This window comes from Pimephales promelas, chromosome 3 (assembly GCF_988280905.1).
Source record: "Pimephales promelas chromosome 3, fPimPro1.hap1.1, whole genome shotgun sequence".
Lineage (NCBI taxonomy): Eukaryota > Metazoa > Chordata > Actinopteri > Cypriniformes > Leuciscidae > Pimephales > Pimephales promelas.
In genome coordinates, this window is record NC_142771.1 from 35,437,553 (window position 1) to 35,462,500 (window position 24,948).

Consider the following 24,948-nt stretch of genomic DNA (forward strand, 5'->3'; position numbering starts at 1 on the left):
AATGTATAAGGTCACGTTGGACACTAGCAAACACCAGCCTGTTCGCGTATACAACTGACACAAACTGTAAAACAAAGGGTTCAGTTTTTAACTTTAGTTAAAGGGATAGTTCACTTTTAAAATGTTTTTTAATATGTTTTATCTTACCTCAAGGGCATCCAAGATGTAGGCGTCTTTGTTTCCGCAGTAGTTTCAATTTTGATATTTTTAGGTCAAACCGTCATATAATGCAGGTCTATGGTCACCACCTTAAAGAGCATGCACAGAGAAGTCCAAATTAAACATGATTTAATGACTCGTAAATGTAAGTACACATTGATGGCCTAAGACACGAAACGAGCGCTTTGTGTGAGAAAACGGACAGTATTTATATCGTTTTTACCTCTTGTAATCACAGCCGTGTCCAACTGATCTGAGGGCGTGGGTACTTTCTGGTTGGTAAAAACGATATAAATACTGTTCGTTTTCTCACACAAACCGCTCGTTTCGTGTCTTAGGCCATCAATGTGTACTTACACTTACGAGTCATTAAATCATGTTTAATTTGGACTTCTCTGTGCATGCTCTTTGAGGTGGTGACCATAGACCTGCATTATATGACTGACAGACAAGAACGGTTTTACTTAAAAACATCCAAATTGAACATACCAAAAATGAATTTCAAAGTGAACTATCTGTTTAATGCATTGGCATTAAAAATATCTTTTATAAATTATGATTTAAGTTTTAGTTAAGCCTTGGCAAATAGCTTAAATATAATAAGTTTACAGTCCCCCTGTGGTAAAAAAAAACAAGCTGAATCAGTTTCTGGTTGAAAAAATATCAAATATTAAACTAATAGATTCACTTGTAATTGGACCGAATGGATCAGGTGTTCGGAGCTGGTGCGAGTGATTGGAGGCGGGGCTCATTTGCATATTCATAGATAAACATACTAAATGAAGCAAGGGTGTAGTATTACATTCAAGCTATTGCAAGGCAGAATTTTTTTTAATGTCATTTTGATAATTAAAGATGAGTTTTAAGGGACACAATTATTGACTGCAGCGTTTTTTTATATATATATTTAATATCAGTTATCGGTTATTTTATGGATATTTAACTTGTTTTTTATGGTTTTAGTTTTACTTTTAGTGAACTATACAATAGCCCTACATTGGACTACGACAAAATTGGTTTGTTGTTCAGGTGGTCTTTAACAGCCCTGAGGCGAAGCTAGTGATAATGAACTTATGTTTAAATGTCTCGTCTGCCAAGAACACATTCCTCGCCCAGAACCGAAGCTGAATCTGTTCTCGGCACAGCCGGCTCTGCTGATGTAGGTCCAGGTCATTAGGTTGCGAGACGTAATAAACATTGACTAATGGGGTTGTGTCATTTGTTTTCGGTTCAACTTCATGAGCTCACGCTTGCTTCATCTCGCCTGGTGCTGATTTGCATGGAAACCTGTGGGATAATGCTGATGTGTGAAAAATGAAACGCTTGCATTTTCTTGCTTGTCTTTATTCTAGAGCACGGTCTGCGGGTTGACGCTGCATCTAAGGATCTCCGTTTTGGGCCAAACACGGAACCAAATTGAGAACGAATGGCTGATAACGAAAGCCAGGCTTGTAGAATGATCTGGCATTCCCACGCTAGCGTTAACACACTTATACACACGCTGCGGTCCTCCAGGTGAGCTCTCATATGAGTCGGGTGTTGCGTTGGATTTCAGAGATGGACTACGCCTCGAGTTGGCAGCAGTGCTGAGCTTTATTACGTGTGGGCCGTTAATGGTTTTGAGTCATTCCACCCTTTTCCAGCAATGTTTCTCTGTATCCTGACAACAAACACCAGCAAATCGCTCTCGAAGCATCCTTTATTATTGTGTGTGGAAGATGTTGGACAGGCATTAGTGATTGAGAGCAGCTGTCTATAGCAGACTAGCAAGATGATCAATCGAATTATTATTATTATTGATTTAATTTATTAAAGGAGTAGTTCACTTTTGAAAAAACTTTTGGTTATAATTTACATCTTTCAAGATGTCTTTCTTTCTTCAGTCGAAAATAAATTAAGGTTTTTGATGAAAACATTCCAGGATTTTTCTCCATATAATGGACTTCAATGGGAACCAAACGGTTCAAGGTCCAAAAGACACTTTCAGTACAAACTTCAAACTGTTCAAAGGGCTTTAAACGATTCCAGACGATGAATAAGGGTCTTATCAAGCGTATCGATCGCTCATTTTATAAATAAATAACAAAGTTTAAGTTTTATAAGCTCAAATGGTCGCCTTGCTCTGTTCTGTGACGCACGTTTGTGACTCTCCCGTTCGAACTCGTTCATCGAAATGAACGAATCTTTTTCCGAGTCATTTGGTTCATTCAACGAACGAAATGAACGAATTGACTCGGAAAAAGATTGATAAACATGTTGGTATCAGGTGAACTGGGTCAATGATTTCTATATTCAATGCATAAAGTTCTCTTCATCCTCCCGAATGTGGACATGCTCTTAAAGGGTTAGTTCACCCAAAAATGAAAATTCTGTCAGTATTTACTCACCCTCATGTTGTTCCAACCCCGTAAGACCTTCGTTCATCTTCGCAACACAAATTAAGATATTTAAGATATTAAGATCGCTCCTGCATACAGTCCATAGGCTTCTTGAGGGACTGGCTCTTGCTGTCCTCGAAAAGTCATTAAAGACATCGTTAAAATAGTCCAAGTGACTACAGGGGCTCAATCTTAACTTTATCAAACGACGAGAACACTTTTGTGCGCAAAAAAAACAACAAAAATAACGACTTTATTTCAACTATTCGTTTATTTCTCCCTCTGCGCGAGTCAGGTTACTAGTTTAATAGCGTAAGCTTCTGTTATTGTACGTCACACGCATCACACACACATGACCAGCGTCGGCCAATAGTGAGCCTACGTGTGACGTAGCTCTACGCAATCACACTACGTTAACTGACTACAGGCTCATGGAGAAGGAAGTGAATAGTTAAAATAAAGTCGTTATTTTTGTTGTTTTTTTGCGCCCAAAAGTGTTCTCGTCGTTTGATAAACTTAAGATTGAGCCCCTGTAGTCACTTGGACTATTTTAAGTTAACGATGTCTTTAATGACTTTTCGAGGACAGCAAGAGCCAGTCCCTCAAGAAGCCTATGGACTATATGCAGGAGCGATCTTAATATCTTAAATATCTTAATTTGTGTTCCGAAGATGAACGAAGGTCTTACGGGGTTGGAACAACATGAGGGTGAGTAAATACTGACAGAATTTTCATTTTTGGGTGAACTAACCCTTTAATTCAGAGGCTCATTTTGTAAACCTTTGTCTACTAATTGGACACCAATCCCATGTTCAACATTCATCCCCCCGTTTCTACAGAATGCTGTAGTAGTATCCCAGTTTGTTATCTGCCATTTCTTCATTCCTCTCCATTGTTCAGTTAAATCCCTCATCGTTCACTTTCTCTCTACTTCCATTTGTGGTCCATCATATCCACATGCTGAGCTCTGTGTTCACTACATTCTTCTGTCATTATTCTTTAATTTTCTCTATTTTTCTTCATCATTCCAGTCTTCCCGGTCCCCGTCTTCTCTATCTCCAATGCTAATGTCAGCATTCTTGTGGTCCGTGGCCCCGGGGCCGGATTCAAACCCTGTGAGAGGCCAATCCAGACGGCTCATGCGCCTTTCAGATACTCAAGAATCTATGTAGCAACCACTAGGCTATATATATATATATATATGAGGGAAAATATGTCTTTATTTGAAATATGTTTCGATTTTGATGTCTTCAAAACAACTTGAACTGCTGATGAACTTGTCTGTGTGGTTTTGCTGTTTAGCAGATTAAATATTTTTAAATACGCATTTCTAAAAGGTTTTCAGTCTACAAATTTTGTGGAAAACAATCTGTAAAAATTTTAATTGATATATCAAATGGACTGGACTAAAGATGGGGATATCTACTATATCAATATCTATCTATATTAATAATACACCAGTACCATATCACTTATTGGCCATTATCTCATTTTTTTTAAATTAGTAAGTATTATATATACAATAATTGCATATACGTTGTCTAATTGCGTGATAAATTATGGCAACTATTTAACATTTTAAAAGCATCTTAATGAACTCTTCAAGAGCAGTTTCCCTTTAAAAGTGACTGCCGGCATCTATCACTAATACTATTATTAATAATAAATAAAACACACAGCGCATCAGACTATTCAGTTATTTAATTCAATCGCAGTCTTTGATTTGATAATCACACTTTATTGTAGGCCTGTAACGATATATCGTGTCACAATATATCGCTATACAAAAATGCAACAATATGCATCATGGATTTTTTGTAGAGTTCACCCAAAATAAAAATTTTCAGAGTTTTAGTTTCAGTACTACTTTAAACTACTAATATATATATAGTATATATTAGGGGTGTAACAATATATCATGCCACAATATATCGCAATACAAAAATGCAACAATACGTATCGTGGATAGTTCCCCAAAATAAAAATGACTGTGCGAGGAAAAAAAATCTAGTTTTCAGAGTTTTAGTATCAGTACTACATTAAACGACTATATATAATGTTGATTATAATGTATAATAATGCAATGGGGGAATATTTGTGGGTCCTGATAATGCCAAATGTCTGATGTTCCCAGTTAAAAGTGTCCTAAATTATTTTAAATATATCTAGCCAGTGAAAGAGTCCAAGCATATTCATCTAAAATAATTCTGTATTTTCAGCTTGAATCATGAACATTATTTATTTTCCTTGGGTTACAAGCACCAAGTCCAAGCCTATTCATTTAAACGCACAATGTAAAATCAAATTTAGCATTTGAATCGACAGTACATTTTTTGTTAACCTTTTACCATATGTCTTGGAGTATCGCAATAATATCGTATCGTGAGTTCAGTATCGTGATATGTTTCGAATCGTAACATTGTTACACCCCTACCATATTGTGATAATCATGCAACCTGTATTTATTTATTTTGATGATACTTTCAATATGAATAATTATTAGTAATCTCAGTTTGGGGAACCCTGGTCTACATGATAAGGTTCATTCTCTAGTTTTTGCCTGTATGGTATTAATGGCAAGAATGAGCCTCTTTTCCTAAGACACACAAATCTATGTTAAGCCCTGGCGTCATAGCCCTAGAACAGTATGAAAACGGCATGACGACAAAAAAAGAAAAGAAACAGAACAATATTTACTCAGCAGTAATTTTCTGTGGAATTTTTTGGAAGATAATTTGAAAAAGTCAGCTCGGGTGTCTACAATAGGCCCTTTGAGCAGCTCAGTTTGAGTCTGGCTTTGGCGTTCAGCCAGAGAACCAGCTCTCTTAAAATCACAGAATAAAGGAGACCTTTTGTTGAAAAGCTGGAAAGCAAACGCACACGCGTTCAGCTACCCACTCCCGCCTGTTTCTCCTGTGACTGACGTGTGACAGATTTGCCTCCCTCTGATGTCTTCGTTATTGTTCTCTCAGTTTGAGTCGCTAGCTAATGCTGTGTGAGAGTTTCTGTTGTTTTTAATGGTTTGACATGATCGCGCTCATTACTAATGGAAATGCTGTTAGTGCTGGACAGCGGTGGGCTAATTTATGTGTTTGTGTTGTTAAACGGGTTTAATATACAACAGATGGTTGTAGATAAGCAGACTTTGGAAGCTTTTGTTGCGAAACTCTTCCAAATGTACCTGTAAAGCAGGTGGGTGGTCAGTAAGGGATGTGCGTAACAACAAACAATCCTCATTATGTTCAGTCCTGTGACGTAGATGGAGGGAAAACTGCACCTATTAGATTTGGCAATTGTTTGGTTTTAATAAAAAAATCCCCTTTTTACCTCAGGCTTTCTCCATAAAGGGAAAATATATTACCTTTCCCTGGCACTCAAATCCTAAAATTCCTCATAAAAGCTTTGTGTGATGCGTTTGCAGATGGCATATAGGATGCTAGCACTCTCTCTCTCTGTGTGTGTGTTCATATTTATTTTCGTCTGTTAAGTCTTATTACCGAAACACATTGACAAAGACATACGTTCAACATCAGAAAATCGAATTGCTAATCAGACCGGCTAGCTTAAGCAAAAAACAGAATTTTAACAATTGTTTGTTTTATTTGCAGCTTTTTGAAAATACCATCATACATATACACACATCTCCATATAGACAAAAGAAAGGTATAAAAAAGAGCTTCCCGCATAAAACAGGGAAAATTAAAGGCAGATCTTATCAAAAAATATTCACAAATATTTTCAGTACTTCATACTGCTGAGATATTTTCCAGTTTGAATATTCCAAGAACAACAGAAATAACTTTTTTTTTATTATTATTATTACAAATCCCTCTTATTTTAGGCAGAAGGTTTCACAATTTCATTTTTACATTTTTTATTTTATGTTTTTTTTTTAAACATCATTTGACAGGTTGTAGAACAAGTGCTAAAATAGTAACACATTTCCTCACAGAGGTAAATCAGCACAGCTCCCCACTGTCTCAGTTTGGCATTTTGCAGTAAACTTTACCTTAAAAAAAATCCACAGTATCTGTGGCTTAAATTTCAGAGTGATCAATAGCAGGATCTCAGTCATTTTTTGGTTGTTTCATGCTCTTTCGTTGTGTCTTGCGCATGAATGGTAAGCTCTGGAGAGTTGGCATTTGGAGTGTGTGTTTTAGCTAATGCTTCGAGCTAGCCAAAGAAACACTTTAGTGTTTTTGAACATATTAATCTGTAAAACGGTGTTGACTGCAAGAGAAAACTCTCTGCTGAGTAGCATATAAATAGTGCAATGGCTAATTTTGCAAACTGACCAAACGTTTTGAATAGCGATATAGGAAACAACCCCATTTTGGTATATAAATAAATATTTGACAAAGATCACACCAATTTGTAGCTTCAAATAATATATTGCAAGACTTAACAACAGAACATAATGTATATTAATCTGCTTTTCAATGAACCATTTCCATTTAACTTACGTTTTGTCTCTATTTCTGTGAGGAATTAGGGGCTAAAATATAGAGGAGGGATTTGCTGCTTAGACTGTCTGACATTTCTAAACTAAAGCCTTTGATTCACTTGGTGGTACAAGTACATTTTAATCTTCAAAGTTTTTAATCTGGTGTTTTGTCTGCTTTTAAAGTCACAAGATATGGGGGAAGAGCAGCCGCCTGGTAACAGTCACATATTTGTACAAAAACATTTACAAGAAAGATACAGATATAAAACAAAGAAACAATGCCTATCAGTTAGACTAAGCATCATTAGAGTCAGCCTTGTTACTTAAGAAGTCAATATCTTCAATTGCCTACACAATTGTAGGACTTACGGTTCACAGTTAGTGCAGCTCCTAAGAGTTGCACACGGGTGCTACACATCAATATTTCGCCTACATTTTTTTTCAGTCAGTCTTATGTCCATTTTACGACTGGCAGCCATTTTAGATCTTTGGTTGAAAGATTGGCTTGTGGAGTCTTTCCATTTCGCAGATGATAAAAGGCACTTTGGAGGATGTCATTTTGACAGAAATGTCCTTACAGGATTGCACCAGGAATCACCTATATCCCACTGTCTTTTTACCAAGAGCTGGTGGCTGTTCTTACTGTCCTCTGTGGGAACCTGTAAAGCAGTATAATTCATGCTTTAGCATGTAACCAAGTCACAAAACGTTTGCAATTATCAGAAATACGAGGGTTTCAAACTGTTCATGTTGTTGTTCGCAGTACAGAGATCTTGCATGAGGGGCACCTCGTAGTCCAAGCTACCATTCTGCGCAGTTGATGGACATGATATAATCTCTTGCTTTTGGGGTAGTCCCCCATTGTCCATGCCCTCCAGCTCCAGCTGTGACGGATCACATTTTAAGTCCAGGTGTGCCTTTGATTTCTTTTTGTGCATGTAGCAAGCTACCCCAACAGCCACAGCTATTAGGACTAGCAGAAGAAGGATGGCGACTGCAGGAATGAGCATCGTAGTGAGCTTTGGGTTCTCCAGTCGTGCTCCAGTGGGAGTTAGCTGCTGACTGAGCGTCTGGGCCTCTGTGCATACACGATCCAAGCCCCCAGGTTCACCCAACGGACTGGCGCATACAGAATATGTAGAGTTTGACTGAAGTCCACGCAGCGTGTACTCCGGGTAAGAGGGTGGAACGTTGAGCTGCTTGGGACGTTTATCCAGTCCAGAAAGGTTCTTGTAAGTCAACTTTACACCACGGATATGTGGGCGCATATCAATGTACCGGTGAAGGTCTAAGAGTATAGAGGAGCTAGTTACCACTGTTGCAGTTATTTCAGGTTCCATAGTGCCGATTACTGTAGGGGAGCCCTGATGGGGTGGTGGGTTTTTCTCATTTTGACAGTATGTCCCTGATGTCCCTGGTAGACAAATACATTCCACCTGTCCTTCGTTGTCCAGCCAACATGTTCCTCCGTTTAGACAGATATTGGTTGGGCAGAAGGTTGATCTGAGGTCTGGGTCGATGCTAGTACTAGGGGTTGGAGGTGGAAGATCATTTTCGGTTTCCGTAGAGGGGTTATCACTAGGTTTGGCAGGGAGGACTGCATGTGTTGTGCTTGGTAAACTGGTAACCGGAGCTGGAGGTACTGCAGTGGTCTTTACTGTCCGAGTCGTAACGGTTGTGGTAATCGGACATCCGAATTCTCGGTGCCCCAGTCTCTCCAGCACCTTCCCAGAGTTAAAAGGAGGAAAGTGGCAGCGAGTCTCTTCCGTCCTACCCAACTGAATTCGCTTGTTTTGAAGCCAACTAGGAAACCAAGCCAGGTTGCAAAGGCAATTGAAAGGATTTTCTGCGACAGCCAGTCTTTCGAGGTGAGGAAAGAGCTGGGATAAGGTCTCTGGTAACCCTTGCAAGCTAAGATTGCTGATATCCAGCTCCTGAAGCTCTGAAAGTTTCTCAAAGTCTTCCCATTTTATAGGTCCCATTGGATTCCCGGCCAAACTGAGAGAAACCAAGCCCCTTGCTTCTCGCAAAACTCCTGGAAAGCTTGTCAACTGATTGTTGGAGAGGTCAAGCTCATGAAGGTTCTTGAAGCTTCCTAAGAGCTCCTCGTTTAGACTGGTAAGCCTCAGCCCGCCCAGTTTCAGTGACTCCAACTTGGGTGTCTGGAGGTCATCTGGACCTGGCGAGGGGATGCTGTTGAACCGTAAGTCTAGCAGAAGCAGATGGGGCATTTTCAGAGCAGGCATTGTTGTCAGTTTGTTTCCTTGCAGCTTGAGCTCCAGTAGCTGTTGTAGTCCATCAAATGCAGCAGGATGTATGTACTCTATAAAGTTGCTGTAGAGATATAGCCTTTCCAAAAGTTCCAGTCCAACAAAGCTGTCCTTGGATATGTGAGTGATCTGGTTAGCCGACAGGTCCAGATTTTGGAGAGAGGACAGGGGTTCGAACACGCGATCTGGAAGTTCGGTCAACTTGTTCTGACTTAGATCCAGCATCTCCAGGCTGTCCAAGTCAACAAAATCCTCTTGGGAAAGGGACTCTATGCCGTTTTTGAACACATAGAGCTTCTTAGTCGTTGTGGGTACTTCTCTGGGCATTTTAGTGTCTTTGCGGCTAAAGCAGAATATGGAGTCTTGGACTGGGCAGATACAATCCTTCGGACAGGTGTCGGCCAATACCGGGGATGACCAGAACTGATAGAAGAGGAGGGGCAGCAGTAGAGGGAGGAAGAGCTTCATGTTGCTGCCTTCACATTCACCCCTTCAAGCCTGCAATGTAACAAGAAAACCAAGTAAACATTTGCTCAATCAACTTCACAATGTATTTTTTGACTTTGAAACACAACCGCATTGACACTTACAATTTGTCAAAGTTTAGGAATGGCATGAATCAACAACTGAAACTTTAAAGTCATTTGCAAAGAGTTGAGTACTTGATAAAGTTACTCTTTTGTTTTGTATTGCCTCTCAGCAACTCTCTGCAATACATGCGGTGTTTTTTATGAGGTCAGTCTTTTTGTGGCTGAGTAAAAGGGTTGCTTTAGACCAAAGGGCGATCAAAGGCGAGATCTCTTGACATGGTTGTACTCAAACAATAGTGATGTACATGCCTGCTGGACCCTTACACTGGATTTCAGGGTGATGTTTGTTGACCTTATTTTTCTTTGTTGATCAAACAAAACATTTCCAAATGGTTGACCACAAACATATGGTATCTCAAGGTATATTATGAAGTACTCTTTCAGGAATGGTTGAATGCCCTTATGAACATCGTCTATCCTGCTTTGTGCATCATTCCGCCCATAAGCCATCGTAATTGCAACCGTCATAGTTTACAGCACATATACCGAATCATTGTTGCACATTAGCTCATAAGACTTTACTTGCCGTACACTTTGTGTCTTTCTACAAACATTCAGTCATTTCATATTCACTCATTTTATATTTAGATCCAGAAATGCACTGATTAACGCCAATAACAGTCAAGCCCACATTTTTTTTTAGACCTGACCTTGAACGGCAGACACAGATCTCATCAGATGAGCTCAGACACCTTTAGGGAGGAACGTGAGAGTCAGGGAGGAGAGCGAGAAAAAGAAAGATAAAGGGAGACTGAAGTGAGCTGGGGAAAAAGTTTATCATCTCCTGTGAGATCAGTCGCTGCAGTATCTGGCCTTGAAAGGAGGGCTGGAGACGTTTCGTTCTCCCTTAAGATATTCCTCCTTCTGTTTCTCTCCTGGACAGTGTGTGGGGTTTCTTGTTAGAAGTTCATGCTGAGGTTAAATTCTCTCACTCAGTTTTATTGGATAGTACAGAGAGATAGTAGGATCATTATGTTCCCTCCTGCTGCATTATTGAAGCATCACTCTCAATGCCCTGCTGGTGATCCGTGGAGTTATTTAACCAAGTTAGCTTTTTTGGGTGTATTTTATTTTGTGTAAGGTCAATTTTGGAAGTCATATAGATATGAAGTATCTTTATGTAAACTTTGTTGCCTGACACACCTCACAATACCAGTATGTAGGTGTTAAGGAAACTGTTATTCTCACGTTACGTCCATCAGCAACACATATGGTTTCCTATAAATACATTTGGTACAGTCATCCTGAGATAGAGAGAGAGAGAGAGAGAGAGAGATGATTTGCCTGTCTTTTGCCATTTTCTTCCCTCTATGTCTAAAAAGCAGTGGAGCAGGTTTAGACATTCCTGTTGCTCTATCCCATTGACTTGCTGGCTGTGATGCAAGCGTCTGTCTTTAGACAGTGGGTTTAGTTGACGCTCTGTGCAAATAAAGCTGGAAAAAAAAGCTTGACTACTGCCAAGCACACGCATATTTTTCTGAAACTAATCCTCTGCTTATTACGTGTGCTCTGTTTGGTCTGCCTGCCTTCTTTTTCCTATTTAATGAAACTTTTTCTCTGCTCAAAAGCAAAAAAAGTGTCTCAAATGCCAGTACTTGGAAAGAAGATCACACAGGGTTCAAAAGGACATGAAAGAAAGTGCTTTGTTATGTTCGGGCACTGATATTGATTCACTCGCATTGGCATTGCACTCTCTGTCATGTTTTGGCACCATATACGTGTTGTTCGTGTAATGAGCTCTAGCTGTGATCTATCTAGTTGGAATGATATTGATCAACGAGATCTTACAAAATGGGTGGGTGAAAGAGTAACACGTTTCCTCCACCAAAAAGCTCTCGCTGGTCTCCGTTCAGCGATGCGTAACACTTTAAAGTCCTGATTAGTTGTTTTACTTGGAAAAAACCATGCAGACCTTCCAGATAACCTGATAACAGGTGGAACACTGTGGCTTATGGGAAGTTAATCATGAGGGGGGTCGTAGGTCACCGCCGTCCCATGGTGTTTGGCTCTCAGAGTACCGTGGGAAAGTTGTGTGATATTAAAGGTGGACGAAATAAATGCATAGAGCAGATTGTTTTTTAGATGGAGCTGCCATCTAAAAGAGTCTGGGGATCGAGGCACTGCTAAAAGACGAAAGGCTGAGAGTGTGAGCGATAAAATTAAGGCGGAAACCAGGGAAAGACACAAAGATACGCCCTCCGAACATCAGGGTGGTGTTTTAAAACATGAAGGGAAAGTGGATATAAGATACAAGAAAGAAAAACCAAGAAGGAGGAAAAGAAAGAGGCTTTCTGTGATAGATTTGCGGTCGGAGGGCAGAGTCCACTTCCGTCCCTCAGCCAGCACAAAGCATTCAGACTGTGGCGTAGTGTTTCACAGCATCATCTGGCGTGTGAAGAGAGACCTGCCGAACCTGATAGATGAATGAGGATGAAGTAAAACCTCAGTCCTCCCTTCCTGAACTTTAGGGAAAGATCAGAAGGCAGCGCGTTGGATCAAGGGGAAAGTACAATGTAGAAGATATACACCTTTTTTTTCAGTAGCATGACGGCAGTATCTTAGCTTGGCTGTACTTTATCAAGTAGAAGCGACTCTGGGTGAAGGGAAGCATCTGGCGGGGAGATGAGGCTTGGTATGAAGATCAAACATCATGTTTAATTTTGGCCCGGTGTTTATCCCACTCCTCATCATTTCAATCAAACCCTCACAAGAAACAATCCAGTCAGCCGACAGAGACACGAGGAGTGGGAGTTGAGTCTGATTTCAGATAAACCCCCATCCAGCTCACACATCTTCCTCCTTCACTTCAGCGGTTTGCGACTTACCAAGCCTCAGATAAAAAACACCTCTGAGGGATTAACCTAAAGCTCTGAGATCTGCTCTGAGTGTACAGCCAACTATCGGCTCTAGGGCGCTCTTTGGCTTTGGCTGTTTTCTACCTGTACTCCACTAGTCTACTTATATTTTGTTTGAACATTTAAAGGGATACTCCACTTTTTTTGGAAATAGGCTCATTTTACCACTCCCCCAAAGTTAAACAGTTGAGTTTTACCGTTTTCAAATCCATTCAGCTGATTTTCTGATATTTAGACGAATATCAGTAACCGGACAGTTTCTGGTCTCATTGACTTCCATAGTTGGGAAAAAATATACTATGGAAGTCAATGAGACCAGAGATTGTCTGGTTACTGATATTCTTCTAAATATAAAAAAAAATCAGCTGAATACATTCAAAAACGGTAAAACTCGACTGTTTAACTCTGGGGGAGTGGTAAAATGAGCTTATTTCCAAAAAAAAGTGGAGTATCCCTTTAAGACTTGAGAGCATCTTTGACTTTTTCATCTCCATTTTCTTTGCATTTCACCTCTTCTCTAGCTTGCTTCCTAATCTAGTTGTTAAATATACTGTACCTGGCATTGTATATATTATGAGTTTCGTTGGCTTCTCGACAAATTGCTCGTGTTCCACTTTTCGTATTTCACTTTGGATAAAGTGTCTTCTAAATGCATAGATGATCAGAAGATACACTACAGCTATTACAAATAACTAATTAACATCGCTACAGCCATCAAAACACAGCTTATGTAACAAACGGAACGTCCAATAATAAACAATGTCAACATGAACTAACAATGACAAATACCGATCTTGCTAAATGTTAATTTCAACCATTACTAATTCCTTATTAAAATCAAAGTATTTATTAACCTTCAAATTGTCTTCGTTTCCTGTTTACACTTCTGGGCTTCGGGGTCTATACGACCCCAACAATTGATTGAGTAATTGTACTAAAAAATATACATTTTTAATCATACAAATAATATATCATTTTTTTTGTTTACTTCTCATCTATTCATTAATGCTGTGTTTTTGGAGATATAAAGTACTTTTGTATCCATATACCACACAAATCCTCAACTACACCATTAGCTTTAGCATTAGCATATGAAATGTTATTTTTTTATGATACATTGCATTTATGCTCTATTACTAGGCCTTCATTTCTGTGTAAACATTTTTTTTTTTGACACATGAAGAAAATATATTTAGTTTTTTTTTTTTCACATTTCCCATTCATTTCAATGTGACCCCGAAGACCAGAAGTGTAAACATTTTTTACATACCTTCAGAACAACCGAATCAATCCCAGTTTTTGTGTGTGTATAGATCGATAATGTATGAAAAGTCACAAAATCTTATTCCACTGAGATGAAGGGAACCTTTTTTTATTAAGTAAAAGTCGATTGGGGTCGTATAGACCCCATGACCCGATTGAGGGTTAATATTATTTAGCCTACGCCTGAGCTAACATGAACGAACAATGAACGGTTATAATTTTAATTAACTACTATTAACAAGGATTGCTCATTGTTAGTGAATGAATTAACTAATGGGACCTTATTGTAAAGTGTTCCCACTACATCTTTTCCAGTTCTCCTTTTCCTCCATCAATGTGTCGTTCGACCAGGTTGGTGCTTTGCATATCCACGCATGGGACTATTTAAAGACATGCATTTGCCATTGAAAATGTGTTGATTTAAATAGAAAGCTGTTATTGCTCAAGGCTTCTACCAGAAAAAAAAAAGACTAAAGAAAAGTTGCTGGCAAAGGAAAAGTCTTGTCTTTCCAGCATAATCTAAAAGCAAAGAAAACAACTGAGAGGCATGGAGAGAGGAATGGACTGGTAAAGGTGGCAGATGCCAGGAGAGAGACTGAGGGAAAGGGGGCGGAGTCATGATGCGTAATCCAGGAAGTTGGTATTTGGAGGCAACTCCTGATTGGGATCAAATATTATGAGTACATACAATTATATATAGTAAAATTTAATATCTAATCCTGTATAGATATTTTTGGTAGTTTACAGTCATTGAGCTCTTTCTAGACATCATAGTTCCTTCATTAACCCCTAACGTCCACATCACTGTCTCCTGTTAACTGCCTCACTTGACCACAGCTGGACCCTGTTACCCAAAATGCACCAGTACCATCCCTCAACCTGAGAGTGCACGGCCATAAAACAATGATTTGTGACGGTGGGAGGGAAACATAAGCAATACAATACCATTTTAAGGGCTTTCTCGGTCACAAAACCTCTGAAACATTTGTTCCCTAAACAATCCCACAGTGAGCCGTAAAATATAGGGGGCATCGATGCTCACTATGTTTCCTTAATGGAAGTTACTACACATAATAACACGCGATTTTAAAACTACAAACCATTATTTTATTATATTTCAGCTTTGCTAGACTGGTAATTAACACAATCTAGCTAACATTTATCATTTATTTATGGCTGAAATGTTGCACGTACAAGTAACAATCAAAGCATTTATCATAATTTACTTTAAATCACATTAACAGACAATGTCGGACAGATAATCATAAATTCCAGTAGTGATGTTGTACAATGAGGACGTCATAATGTGTCCGTATAATGCCCGAATTCATGCACACGATATACACGACGCACCCAAGATAATTAAGTAGCCCTTCATTCAGTTTGCGCACGCCACTTTTAACAGGTAAACAGTTCACAGGAAGTGTTTCAGTGTTTTGTAATGCGGCTATACCTGCTAAACTTGATGTTGTTTTTTTTCCTTTTGTCGAGCAGAGTGTAGTAATCAAATCAAATAGAGTGTATTGTGTTTTGAATAGGACCATCATCAGTCAGTGACGGCCTTCATGTCAAGTTTATTGGGTCAAACACTCACTCGCTCTCTGATATAGTCATGTGACCGCAACAAAAACACACACATCAAAGCTAAAGGTGACGCTGAGTGCTGATCTGATTCACGACTAGGACGGTTTTGTTTCCATACAAACGTCTGCACTCTTTTTATTGTTTATGAGAGAAGAATAGTGTTCTTTTGGTTCAGGATTTACAGCGGTGACCCGAGTTACTGTCTGTGGAAAACATAAAGCAAACTCCTGAATGGAGCCGACTGAATGAAAGCACATGGTGATGAGAGTTAAAGGAATAGTTCACCTAAAATAAAATTCATCATTCATGTTGTTCCTACTATTTCCCATACCATGAATATTATATATAAAGCAGTCCTTCAAAAATCACATATATTCAAATGCAGTAAGATCGAATAATAAATATAGTATTTTTAATGTATAAATGTAAATGATCCAGTCCAGCTATAATTAAATGGACAGGGACCATAACAACACATAAAGGATTCATTTTAGATTTTGTAATTGTTGCATGTCCCCTTATCGTCTAGTGAATGCATTGAACACGATCCCCCAGATCTTTCATGGTGGTTCTGATAAGTATCTTTGCCCACAACCTCAGCCTGACACACTCCTTTAAGAAACAAAGAATCGACAGTGTTCAGCGTTCAGTTACTTGCACATCTGCTTGTCTGGACTCTGTTTTGTCTGCAACTGGATCGCGTCAGGTCCTTTTGTTTGCGATGCCTGTGATATCAGAGAGAGGTTTCGCGGACGGGTGCCGTCGCCCTCGGGGTTGCAGACGCGTGCCTGCGCAGACGGCGGGACTCTGTGTGCTTCTCCAGGGACGAGCCGCGTGGGAGGCCGGAAAGGACAGACTGCAGATCAGTCCAAAAGGAAATGGGTTTACAAGCGCTTGCTCTGAGGAATTATCTTTGCGTCTGCCGCCGAGGCCAGATGTCAGGCTTCTAGCAAACATGCTCACTTGTTAGTTTACATTTGGCCCTGATGTCCTCCATCAGCACTGCTAGATCAATGACCTCAAAGCGAGCAATGAGCACTCTGGGAAGGCATCGTAAATATGTATGGAAGCCCATTTCCATCACATAAAGACAAAAAGTCATGCTTTGGTATAAAGAAAATCACAATTATGACAAGAAGCTGAAAAATTGAGATTCTAAAATGTAAAAGTCATAGATTTAGTTAAAATCATGAGATAAATTGAAATTATGAGATAAAAGACAGTTATCAGATAAGATTAAGAGAAGTCAATTTTGATTATAAAAAGGTTAAATTATAAAAAGTTGTCACATTACAGTCAAAATTATGAGATAAAAACACAATTATGAGATAAGATTATAATTAGTCATAATTAGGTCATTAAAAGTCACAATTATAAGATAAAAAGACTTCTAAACTAAACCACCTTTGACATTTTGACTTGAAATGGCAAAATTATGAGGTAATTATGAAAAAAAAGTAAATTACTAATTTTGAATTTTTAATGTTATAATTTCCAAAACGTTACTATCTCATAATTTTTTTGACTCGTTTCCATACACTCTCAGAAAAAAAAAGGTACAAAAGTTGTCACTGGGGCTGTACCTTTTCAAATGGTACACTTTCTTACCTTAGTGGTACATATTAGCACCTAAAATGTACATATTAACAAGTAAAATGTACATATTAGTACCTAAAATGTACATATTAACACCTAAATTGTACATATTAACACCTAAAATGTACATAGTACCTAAAATGTACATATTTACACCTAAAATGTACATATTAACACCTAAAATGTACATATTAGTACCTAAAATGTACATATGAAGAGTTTAGATGCAAAAGCCTCTAAATGCCATTTGAAATTTTCTTCTTTAATGATGATTTTTATCAAACTTGTATATTTAAGTTCAGTAATTTCACTTAAATAACAATTAATAGGTAATTATCATTGCCATTTAAGTGAAATCACTGAACTTAAATATACAAGATTGATAAAAATGATCATTCTAGAAGAAAATTTCAAATGGCACTTAGAGGCTTTTGCATCTGAACTCTTCATATTAACACCTAAAATGTACACATTAACACCTAAAATGTACATATTAACACCTAAAATGTACATATTAACACCTAAAATGGACAAAAGTTTACCTTTTGAAAAGGTACAGCCCCAGTGACAGCTTTTGTACCTTTTTTTCTGAGAGTGTAATAATGACTAAATATGAGTTTACCCGGGCATAATTGTTTTTCAAATGTGGTAGAAATGGATTTCCATAGTTAGGAGATGTTAGCATTGTATATTATTCTTGATAAAGATTGTTTTATGACTGCCGATAATCTAAAAGGAGATTTGAGATCATTTGAGTTGTTCCACAGGTCTGCAAAGGTCACAAGTCACTCAGTGACAGATAAAAACAGGACCTTACAGGTTTCCTCGGGTTACGCATGAACAATGGTGATCTGTGGCAGCCTTTGAAGTGCTCATAGCTAACTAGCGAAGCTAGTCAATAATGTCATTTTTCTTTTCTTTTTTTAAGGGCCGACTGCGGTTTGAAGCATTGAACAAAAACAAAACAACAAAATTGAGCAAAATATAGTGCAAACACTGACAAAAAAGAGATGTTTTTAGTATTTTTTGCCTTGTTTTGTAGTAAAAAGAGAAAACGATACTAAGTCTTGTCAAGCTAGTATACACTCTCAGAAAAAAAGGTACAAAAGCTGTCACTGGGGCTGAACCTTTTCAAAAGGTAAACTTTTGTCCATTTTAGGTGCTAATATGTACATTTGAAGTGTTAATATGTACATTTTAGTTGCTGATATGTACATTTTAGGTGCTAATATGTACATTTAGGTACTAATATGTACATTTTAGGTGCTAAGTACATTTTAGGTGATAATATGTGCATTTCAGGAGCTAATATGTACATTTCAGGAGCTAATATGTACATTTTGGTGCTAATATGTACACTTAGGTGATAATATGTGCATTTCAGGAGCTAATATGTCCATTTTAGGTCCTAATATGTACATTTTAGGTGCTAATATGTACATTTAGGTACCAATATGTACATTTTAGGTGCTAATATATACATTTTAGGTGCTAATATGTACCACTAAGGTACCAATATGCAGCCTTTGGGTACAAAAGTGTACCTTTTGAAAAGCTACAGCCCCAGTGACAGCTTTTGTACCTTTTTTTCTGAGAGTGTAGGAACAAGCAACCAAGAGTGTGATTAAACTTGAAGTGTTCGATCTCCTGTCTCCTAGTATGACTTTCTGTGGAACAAAAAGGAAAATATTTGGAGTCCAAGACAGTTTTCAAAACTTCGTCTCTTGTGTTTGACTGAAGAAAGTAAGACTGGTTTGCTGACTACGATGGCAGAAGGTTCAGTGTAGGACGGTGAACTGTCCCTTTAAGTGTCACAAGGTGCTGTGGTGTTGAACACACAGTCCTGAGGTCTGAAATGAAGTGTTAATGTGTGTGAGGCCTCGCTGGACCGGAGAGGAAGTAGAGTAGAGTCCACAGCTGTGATGGCTTCAACACAGAGAGACGACGGCCAACTACAAATAATACTAATGTGAAGGTTGCTGGGTTAAGAGAGGATAAACTTATGTAACCTGGTGTGTGTGTGTGTGTTGAATTCCACTGTACCTCTGCGACTTGTGACTTGCAAACATTCGTTTGAAGTGACTCTACCTGTTCTGTCATTCAAACAAGCGTCGGCACGCTTCTTTTTATCAGTGTTTTTTGATAGGAATCTCGTATGCAAATAGCAGTTACTTGTAACTCCTGTGGGTTTCACACATGCAAATCAAACATATTCCTCAGCTCTTCGTTCATAACATCGCTTATGCTAATCATTTGTGACGGACACCAAAAGTCGCCAGAAGGTAAAAGCTACCTTCACATGTCACTTTTTTCGCTTTATTATTGGTGCAACAGGTCCAAATGCATGTCTAAATCTCTCCTACAGTTCCTCTGTCAGAGTGATCATTAGCCCATGAGTTTGTATATTATGTTAGTTGCACATGGGGTGACATCAACACAACATTACGATACCATGCAAGACTGAGCATGACTGTCTGATAAGAAACATTAGAAACAAGTCGTTTACAAATCTAAAAATGGAAACGGATGTCAGATATGAAGCCATTCTCCAGATTGTCATCACGTCGCATGAGGTCTGACTGGTGTATTGACAGCCAAGAGCGCATCAGGACATGTAATTGTCTAGGAATGTCTATATGTGTTGCTGATGACAGCCTCTGAAAGGCTGCTTTTTTTTCCTCATTCCAGCCAACTGTGATTCTTAGCCCTGATAACCTGCTTGTGCTACTTGCTTCTTTGCCGTTGGTGATTTTTCGAGTCTTGTAGCCCTGAGGCCGTTTTCCAGAACCCCCCCCCCCACTCACACACACATGGACGTCTTACACGGAAAAGATAAACATGACATGCGGATCTGTCTATTGCATCATGGGTTACAATAGGGCACATTGTTTGGCCATAGACCCTGCAGACAGATAGACCAGCTACACTCTGTGGTTCCCATCCATGCGAGAACATCAGGCCTGACGACATGTTGCCACCCGCAACACTCATGTATCATACACTCACTTTTTTCCCCAGTGCAAATATCCCAACATACTTAAATCAAGATACATTTACTTGAAGTTTCCCTTTTAGACGCAACATTTATTGGAGTAGATTATTTAAATGAATCATGCAACATGATTTATTAAAGGGTTAGTTCACCCAAAAATGAAAATTACTGTAAGTCATTAATTACTCACCCCCATGCTGTACCAACCCCGTAAGACCTTCGTTCGTCTTCGGAACACAAATGAAGATATTTTTGATTAAATTTGAGAGCTGTATAACTACCACATTGGCTCCTAAGGGACTGCCTCTTGACGGCCCAGAAAGTCAATGAAGAAAATGTTTAAATATCCCAAGTGACTACAGTGGCTCAACTATATGTTTATCAAGCGACGCGAATACTTTTTGTGCGAAAAAACAAACAAAAATAACGACTTTATTCGACTATTCCTTTTCTTCCTTGTTGGCCTGAAACGAGACTTCAATAGATTTCCACGACGCATGCGCGAGGATTGCGATCTCCTTACACTACTTCAGTTCAGTTCTCGCGCATGCGTCGTGGAAATCGTATTGAAGTCTCGTTTCAGGCCAACAAGGAAGAAAAGGAATAGTCGAATAAAGTCAATATTTTTGTTTGTATTTTCTTATAATTGAGCCGCTGTAGTCACATGGGATATTTAAACATTTTCTTCATTGACTTTTTGGGCCGTCAAGAGGCAGTCCCTTAGGAGCCAATGTGGTAGTTATACAGCTCTCAAATTTAATCAAAAATATCTTCATTTGTGTTCCGAAGACGAACGAAGGTCTTACGGGGTTGGTACAGCATGGGGGTGAGTAATTAATGACTTAATTTTCATTTTTGGGTGAACTAACCCTTTAAGGTTTATGTCAATTTACTGGTAATTGCACCATTATTTATCGCCCCTCTTAAAGGATTAGTTCACTTTTAAAAAAAGCTTTTGCTGATAATTTACTCACCCCCATGCCATCCAAGATGTCAATGTCTTTCTTTCTTCAGTGAAAGCATTCCTGGATTTTTCTCCATATAATGGACTTCAATGGGAACCAGACGGTTCAAGGTCCAAAAGACAGTTTTTGTGCAAACTGTTCAAAGGGCTTTAAATGATTCCACACGATGAATAAGGGTCTTATCAAGCGAGACGATCGCTCATTAAAAAAAAATAAAAAATAACAAAGTTTAAGTTTTATAAGCTCAAATGCTCGCCTTGCTCTGTTCTGTGATGTGCGTGACTCTCCTGTTCAAACTCGTTTATCAAAAAGAACGAATCTTTTTTTTCGAGTCATTTAGTTCATTCAACGAACGAAATGAATAAATTGACTCGGAAAAAGATTTGTTCATTTTGATGAACGAGTGGATGACATGGGGGTGAGTAAATTATCAGCAAAAGTTTTTTAACGAGTGATCTACTCCTTTAAAGCAGACGCTAATTTGCACTGTTCTTGGTCGATCGTGTTGGTCATTATAGAAATGATCCGTCTGCGACTGGTTTCTTTCATTTGCACGTCATCAGTAGATCATGTGCATAAATTTTCACTCACATCTCCGCTCTTGTGCTAATTTGCCCTGTTTAGCAAATATGAAGTTTCTTAAACGTATAAAAATAAAAGTGAGTTTTTGCTTAAAACAAGAAAAAAATATCTGCCAATGAGGTCAGAAAAATAATTGTGTGTTCCCTTTTTACTAAGTTTATTTTTCTGACCCCATTGGCAGATATTTGTTCACATTTTGAGCATAAAGTCACTTAATTATGATGCTCTTTTTTTCAAGTAACTGTATCTTGCCTTAATAACGTTGGGATATTTGTACTGGAGTACGAGTCAAAAAAACCGAGTCAGTATTTTGCAGTGCGAGCCGTAAAGCGTGAAGCTGCGAAGTGCTCTTCTTTCCCAATATCCTCAGACACACTAACCAAGTGCTCTGGAAACATTCTGCCCTCCTTTAAACATTCAATTTGAGCAATCCCATGAGCCTCTTCATGTTCAGCCATCATTCAGCACACCGGGATCATCAGCCCTTGTGCGCAAGTGGCCGTTCGCCATGTGCCTAAAGGACGGATGGAAACCACATGCTCTCTATCCGTCGTATGTGTTTGAGCGTAAACATCTGGACGTGCGTACTGTATATGAAGGGTGTGTTTACGTGCATGGCTCTGTTGTGTGTTTTTAGGTTGGGTAAATCTTAGCATTGTGCCGTGAGCCAGGTTGCATAAGCCGAGTCGAATCGGACTCATTGGCTGTACTCTTGCGCAAACGAAGAAAGACGATTGAGGATTGCTCGAGCAACTTATCCAAACACTCGCGCACACCGCAGTGTGTACACAGGAGGAACTGGATACAGAATGTCAGAGAGCACTCGCTGGCTCAGTGTAAAAAACAAATATGAGCAGGATGTCACTATGTGCAGGAGTATCGAGTAACGTCGCTTCAGCTTTCATGCTGAAAGAGGTGGTGTTGACACAGATGCTAATTCCATACCAGTCGAGACTCCAGAATTCCTTTAGTTGCAGGAATGTACATGAACAACTCATAATCGTCTAATGACATCGTTCAAGAGTTCACTCTATTGTTTATTCCTGTCTTTGTGTCTTGGTTAAGAGTGAGCAGAGGATGTAGAGCTGAAGCTGTTGGGACAGGCCATGACAGGGTGAGGGGAGTTAGTTGGGTTTTATGAACACTTGTCCCACCTCAGGCAGGACAACATGAACCCCCATCTCCTAAAACACCTCAAGGCTTCTACATGCTTAGTCAGGCTGCTTTACGAGACACACTCACTTTATACACAAATATAAAGGGGGGGCGATTATAACAAGCTTTCACCATTGACTTTCGACTACTTACGACTACTTATTGACTTTCACTATTAAAGGGTTAGTTCACCCAAAAATGAAAATTCTGTCAGTATTTACTCACCCTCATGTTGTTCCAACCCCGTAAGACCTTCATTCATCTTCGGAACACAAATTAAGATATTTAAGATATTAAGATCGCTCCTGCATACAGTCCATAGGCTTCTTGAGGGACTGGCTCTTGCTGTCCCCGAAAAGTCATTAAAGACATCGTTAAAATAGTCCAAGTGACTACAGGGGCTCAAGCTGAAGTTTATCAAACGACGAGAACACTTTTGTGCGCAAAAAAACAACAAAAATAACGACTTTATTTCAACTATTCACTTCCTTCTCCATAAGCCTATAGTCCGTTAACGTAGTGTGATTGCGTAGAGCTACGTCACACGTAGGCTCACTATTGGCCGACGCTGGTCATGTGTGTGTGTGATGCGTGTGACGTACAATAACAGAAGCTTACGCTATTAAACTAGTTACCTGACTCGCGCAGAGGGAGAAATAAACGAATAGTTGAAATAAAGTCGTTATTTTTGTTGTTTTTTTGCGCACAAAAGTGTTCTCGTCGTTTGATAAACTTAAGATTGAGCACCTGTAGTCACTTGGACTATTTTAACGATGTCTTTTATGACTTTTCGGGGACAGCAAGAGCCAGTCCCTCAAGAAGCCTATGGACTGTATGCAGGAGCGATCTTAATATCTTAAATATCTTAATTTGTGTTCCGAAGATGAACGAAGGTCTTACGGGGTTGGAACAACATGAGGGTGAGTAAATACTGACAGAATTTTCATTTTTGGGTGAACTAACCCTTTAACCAGAAGTGGTTCCATCCCCCGCTTCATATATGGAACTCCAAAATGGTTCTATATAGAACCATTTTTTTTTTTTTTTGGTAAAAGGTTCTATTGGCCATGTATGGAACCCCGGGCTTCTATATAGAACCCAGAGGAACCCTTTTTTTAAAGAGTGTATAGAACCTTTTAGGGGTTCCAAATACGTAGCGGTTCTATATAGAACCTTTTCTTCTAAGAGTGTAGACCGAATCCTACTTTGTACACTATCCGTTCCCAATAGTAATCTGTGAGATGAGGTTTAGTGCATCCCGAATTATAGCATGTTGCATTTTAGCTTAATTACCCACAATCCCTTGCTGCAAAGGCTTTCTTTTCACATTTATATTTGCAGACACTCCAAATTAGTAATATATCTCTATTACCCTATTGTTACATGAAAAGCAATAGCATTTTATAAATGTATTAAAGAATTTTAAGGGAATGAAGTTAGCTAGATGTTAAAACGTAAGATGATATTTTATGCCGCTTCAATATTGACACTAAAACGTCAGTTCTCTAAACATGATCAAACGTTCTTCCGGTGACTTATATAATGTTTGTTCAATGTTACTTGGTGTTTAATAACGTTCTCAAAACATTAGCACAAAAAAACGTTATTTATATATCCTCCATGGAACGTTTTAAACGCGTTATTAACGGCATTAACGCAAATCCATTTTAACGGCGTCAATTTTTTTATCGCGCGATTAACAGTCTTTTTGGCCTAGCAAACTTTGTAGTGTTTTTTCATATGCTTTTGCAACAGGACGCGGCATGCGCTGTGAAACCTATTCACTTTCAATGGCTTGTGCCGCGCGAGGACGTTTTGTTGCTTCGTCGACCAAAGCACAGTATTACCAAGCACACACACACAGCTGATGCAAATTCTCCGCCCCCTCGTTAATATCAGGACCTCGTCAGTATTTCTTTCACCCTTTTATTGATGGACAGTGTTACATTGTGTGAGAGATTATTTGCTCCAAGTGAGATTGTTAGTGTGAAATTGAACACAGTATATGCCAATGTGGTTTTCAATAAAAAAAACATTAGCACTTTTCCATGTTGATAAGAGCATTAAATAATAATGTGAGAAAAATAAATCAAGAGACATTTAGAACAGATAAAA

The 24,948-nt window shown here is 38.8% G+C and overlaps 2 protein-coding genes across 2 annotated transcripts in view; one reads left to right on the plus strand and one right to left on the minus strand.

The window, feature by feature from the left end:
* coro7 (coronin 7) overlaps positions 1-24,948 on the plus strand; it is a 177,068-nt gene that overhangs the window by 90,295 nt on the left and 61,825 nt on the right. The gene's annotated exons all lie outside the window — the stretch shown is intronic.
* Positions 7,575-24,948, minus strand: part of vasnb (vasorin b) — a 30,515-nt gene continuing 13,141 nt past the window's right edge. The window contains exon 3 of the mRNA XM_039686397.2: positions 7,575-9,749. Within this exon, the coding sequence (XP_039542331.2) occupies positions 7,701-9,719 (2,019 nt within the window). The 5' untranslated portion in view covers positions 9,720-9,749 and the 3' untranslated portion in view covers positions 7,575-7,700. The remainder of the gene's footprint in view (positions 9,750-24,948) is intronic.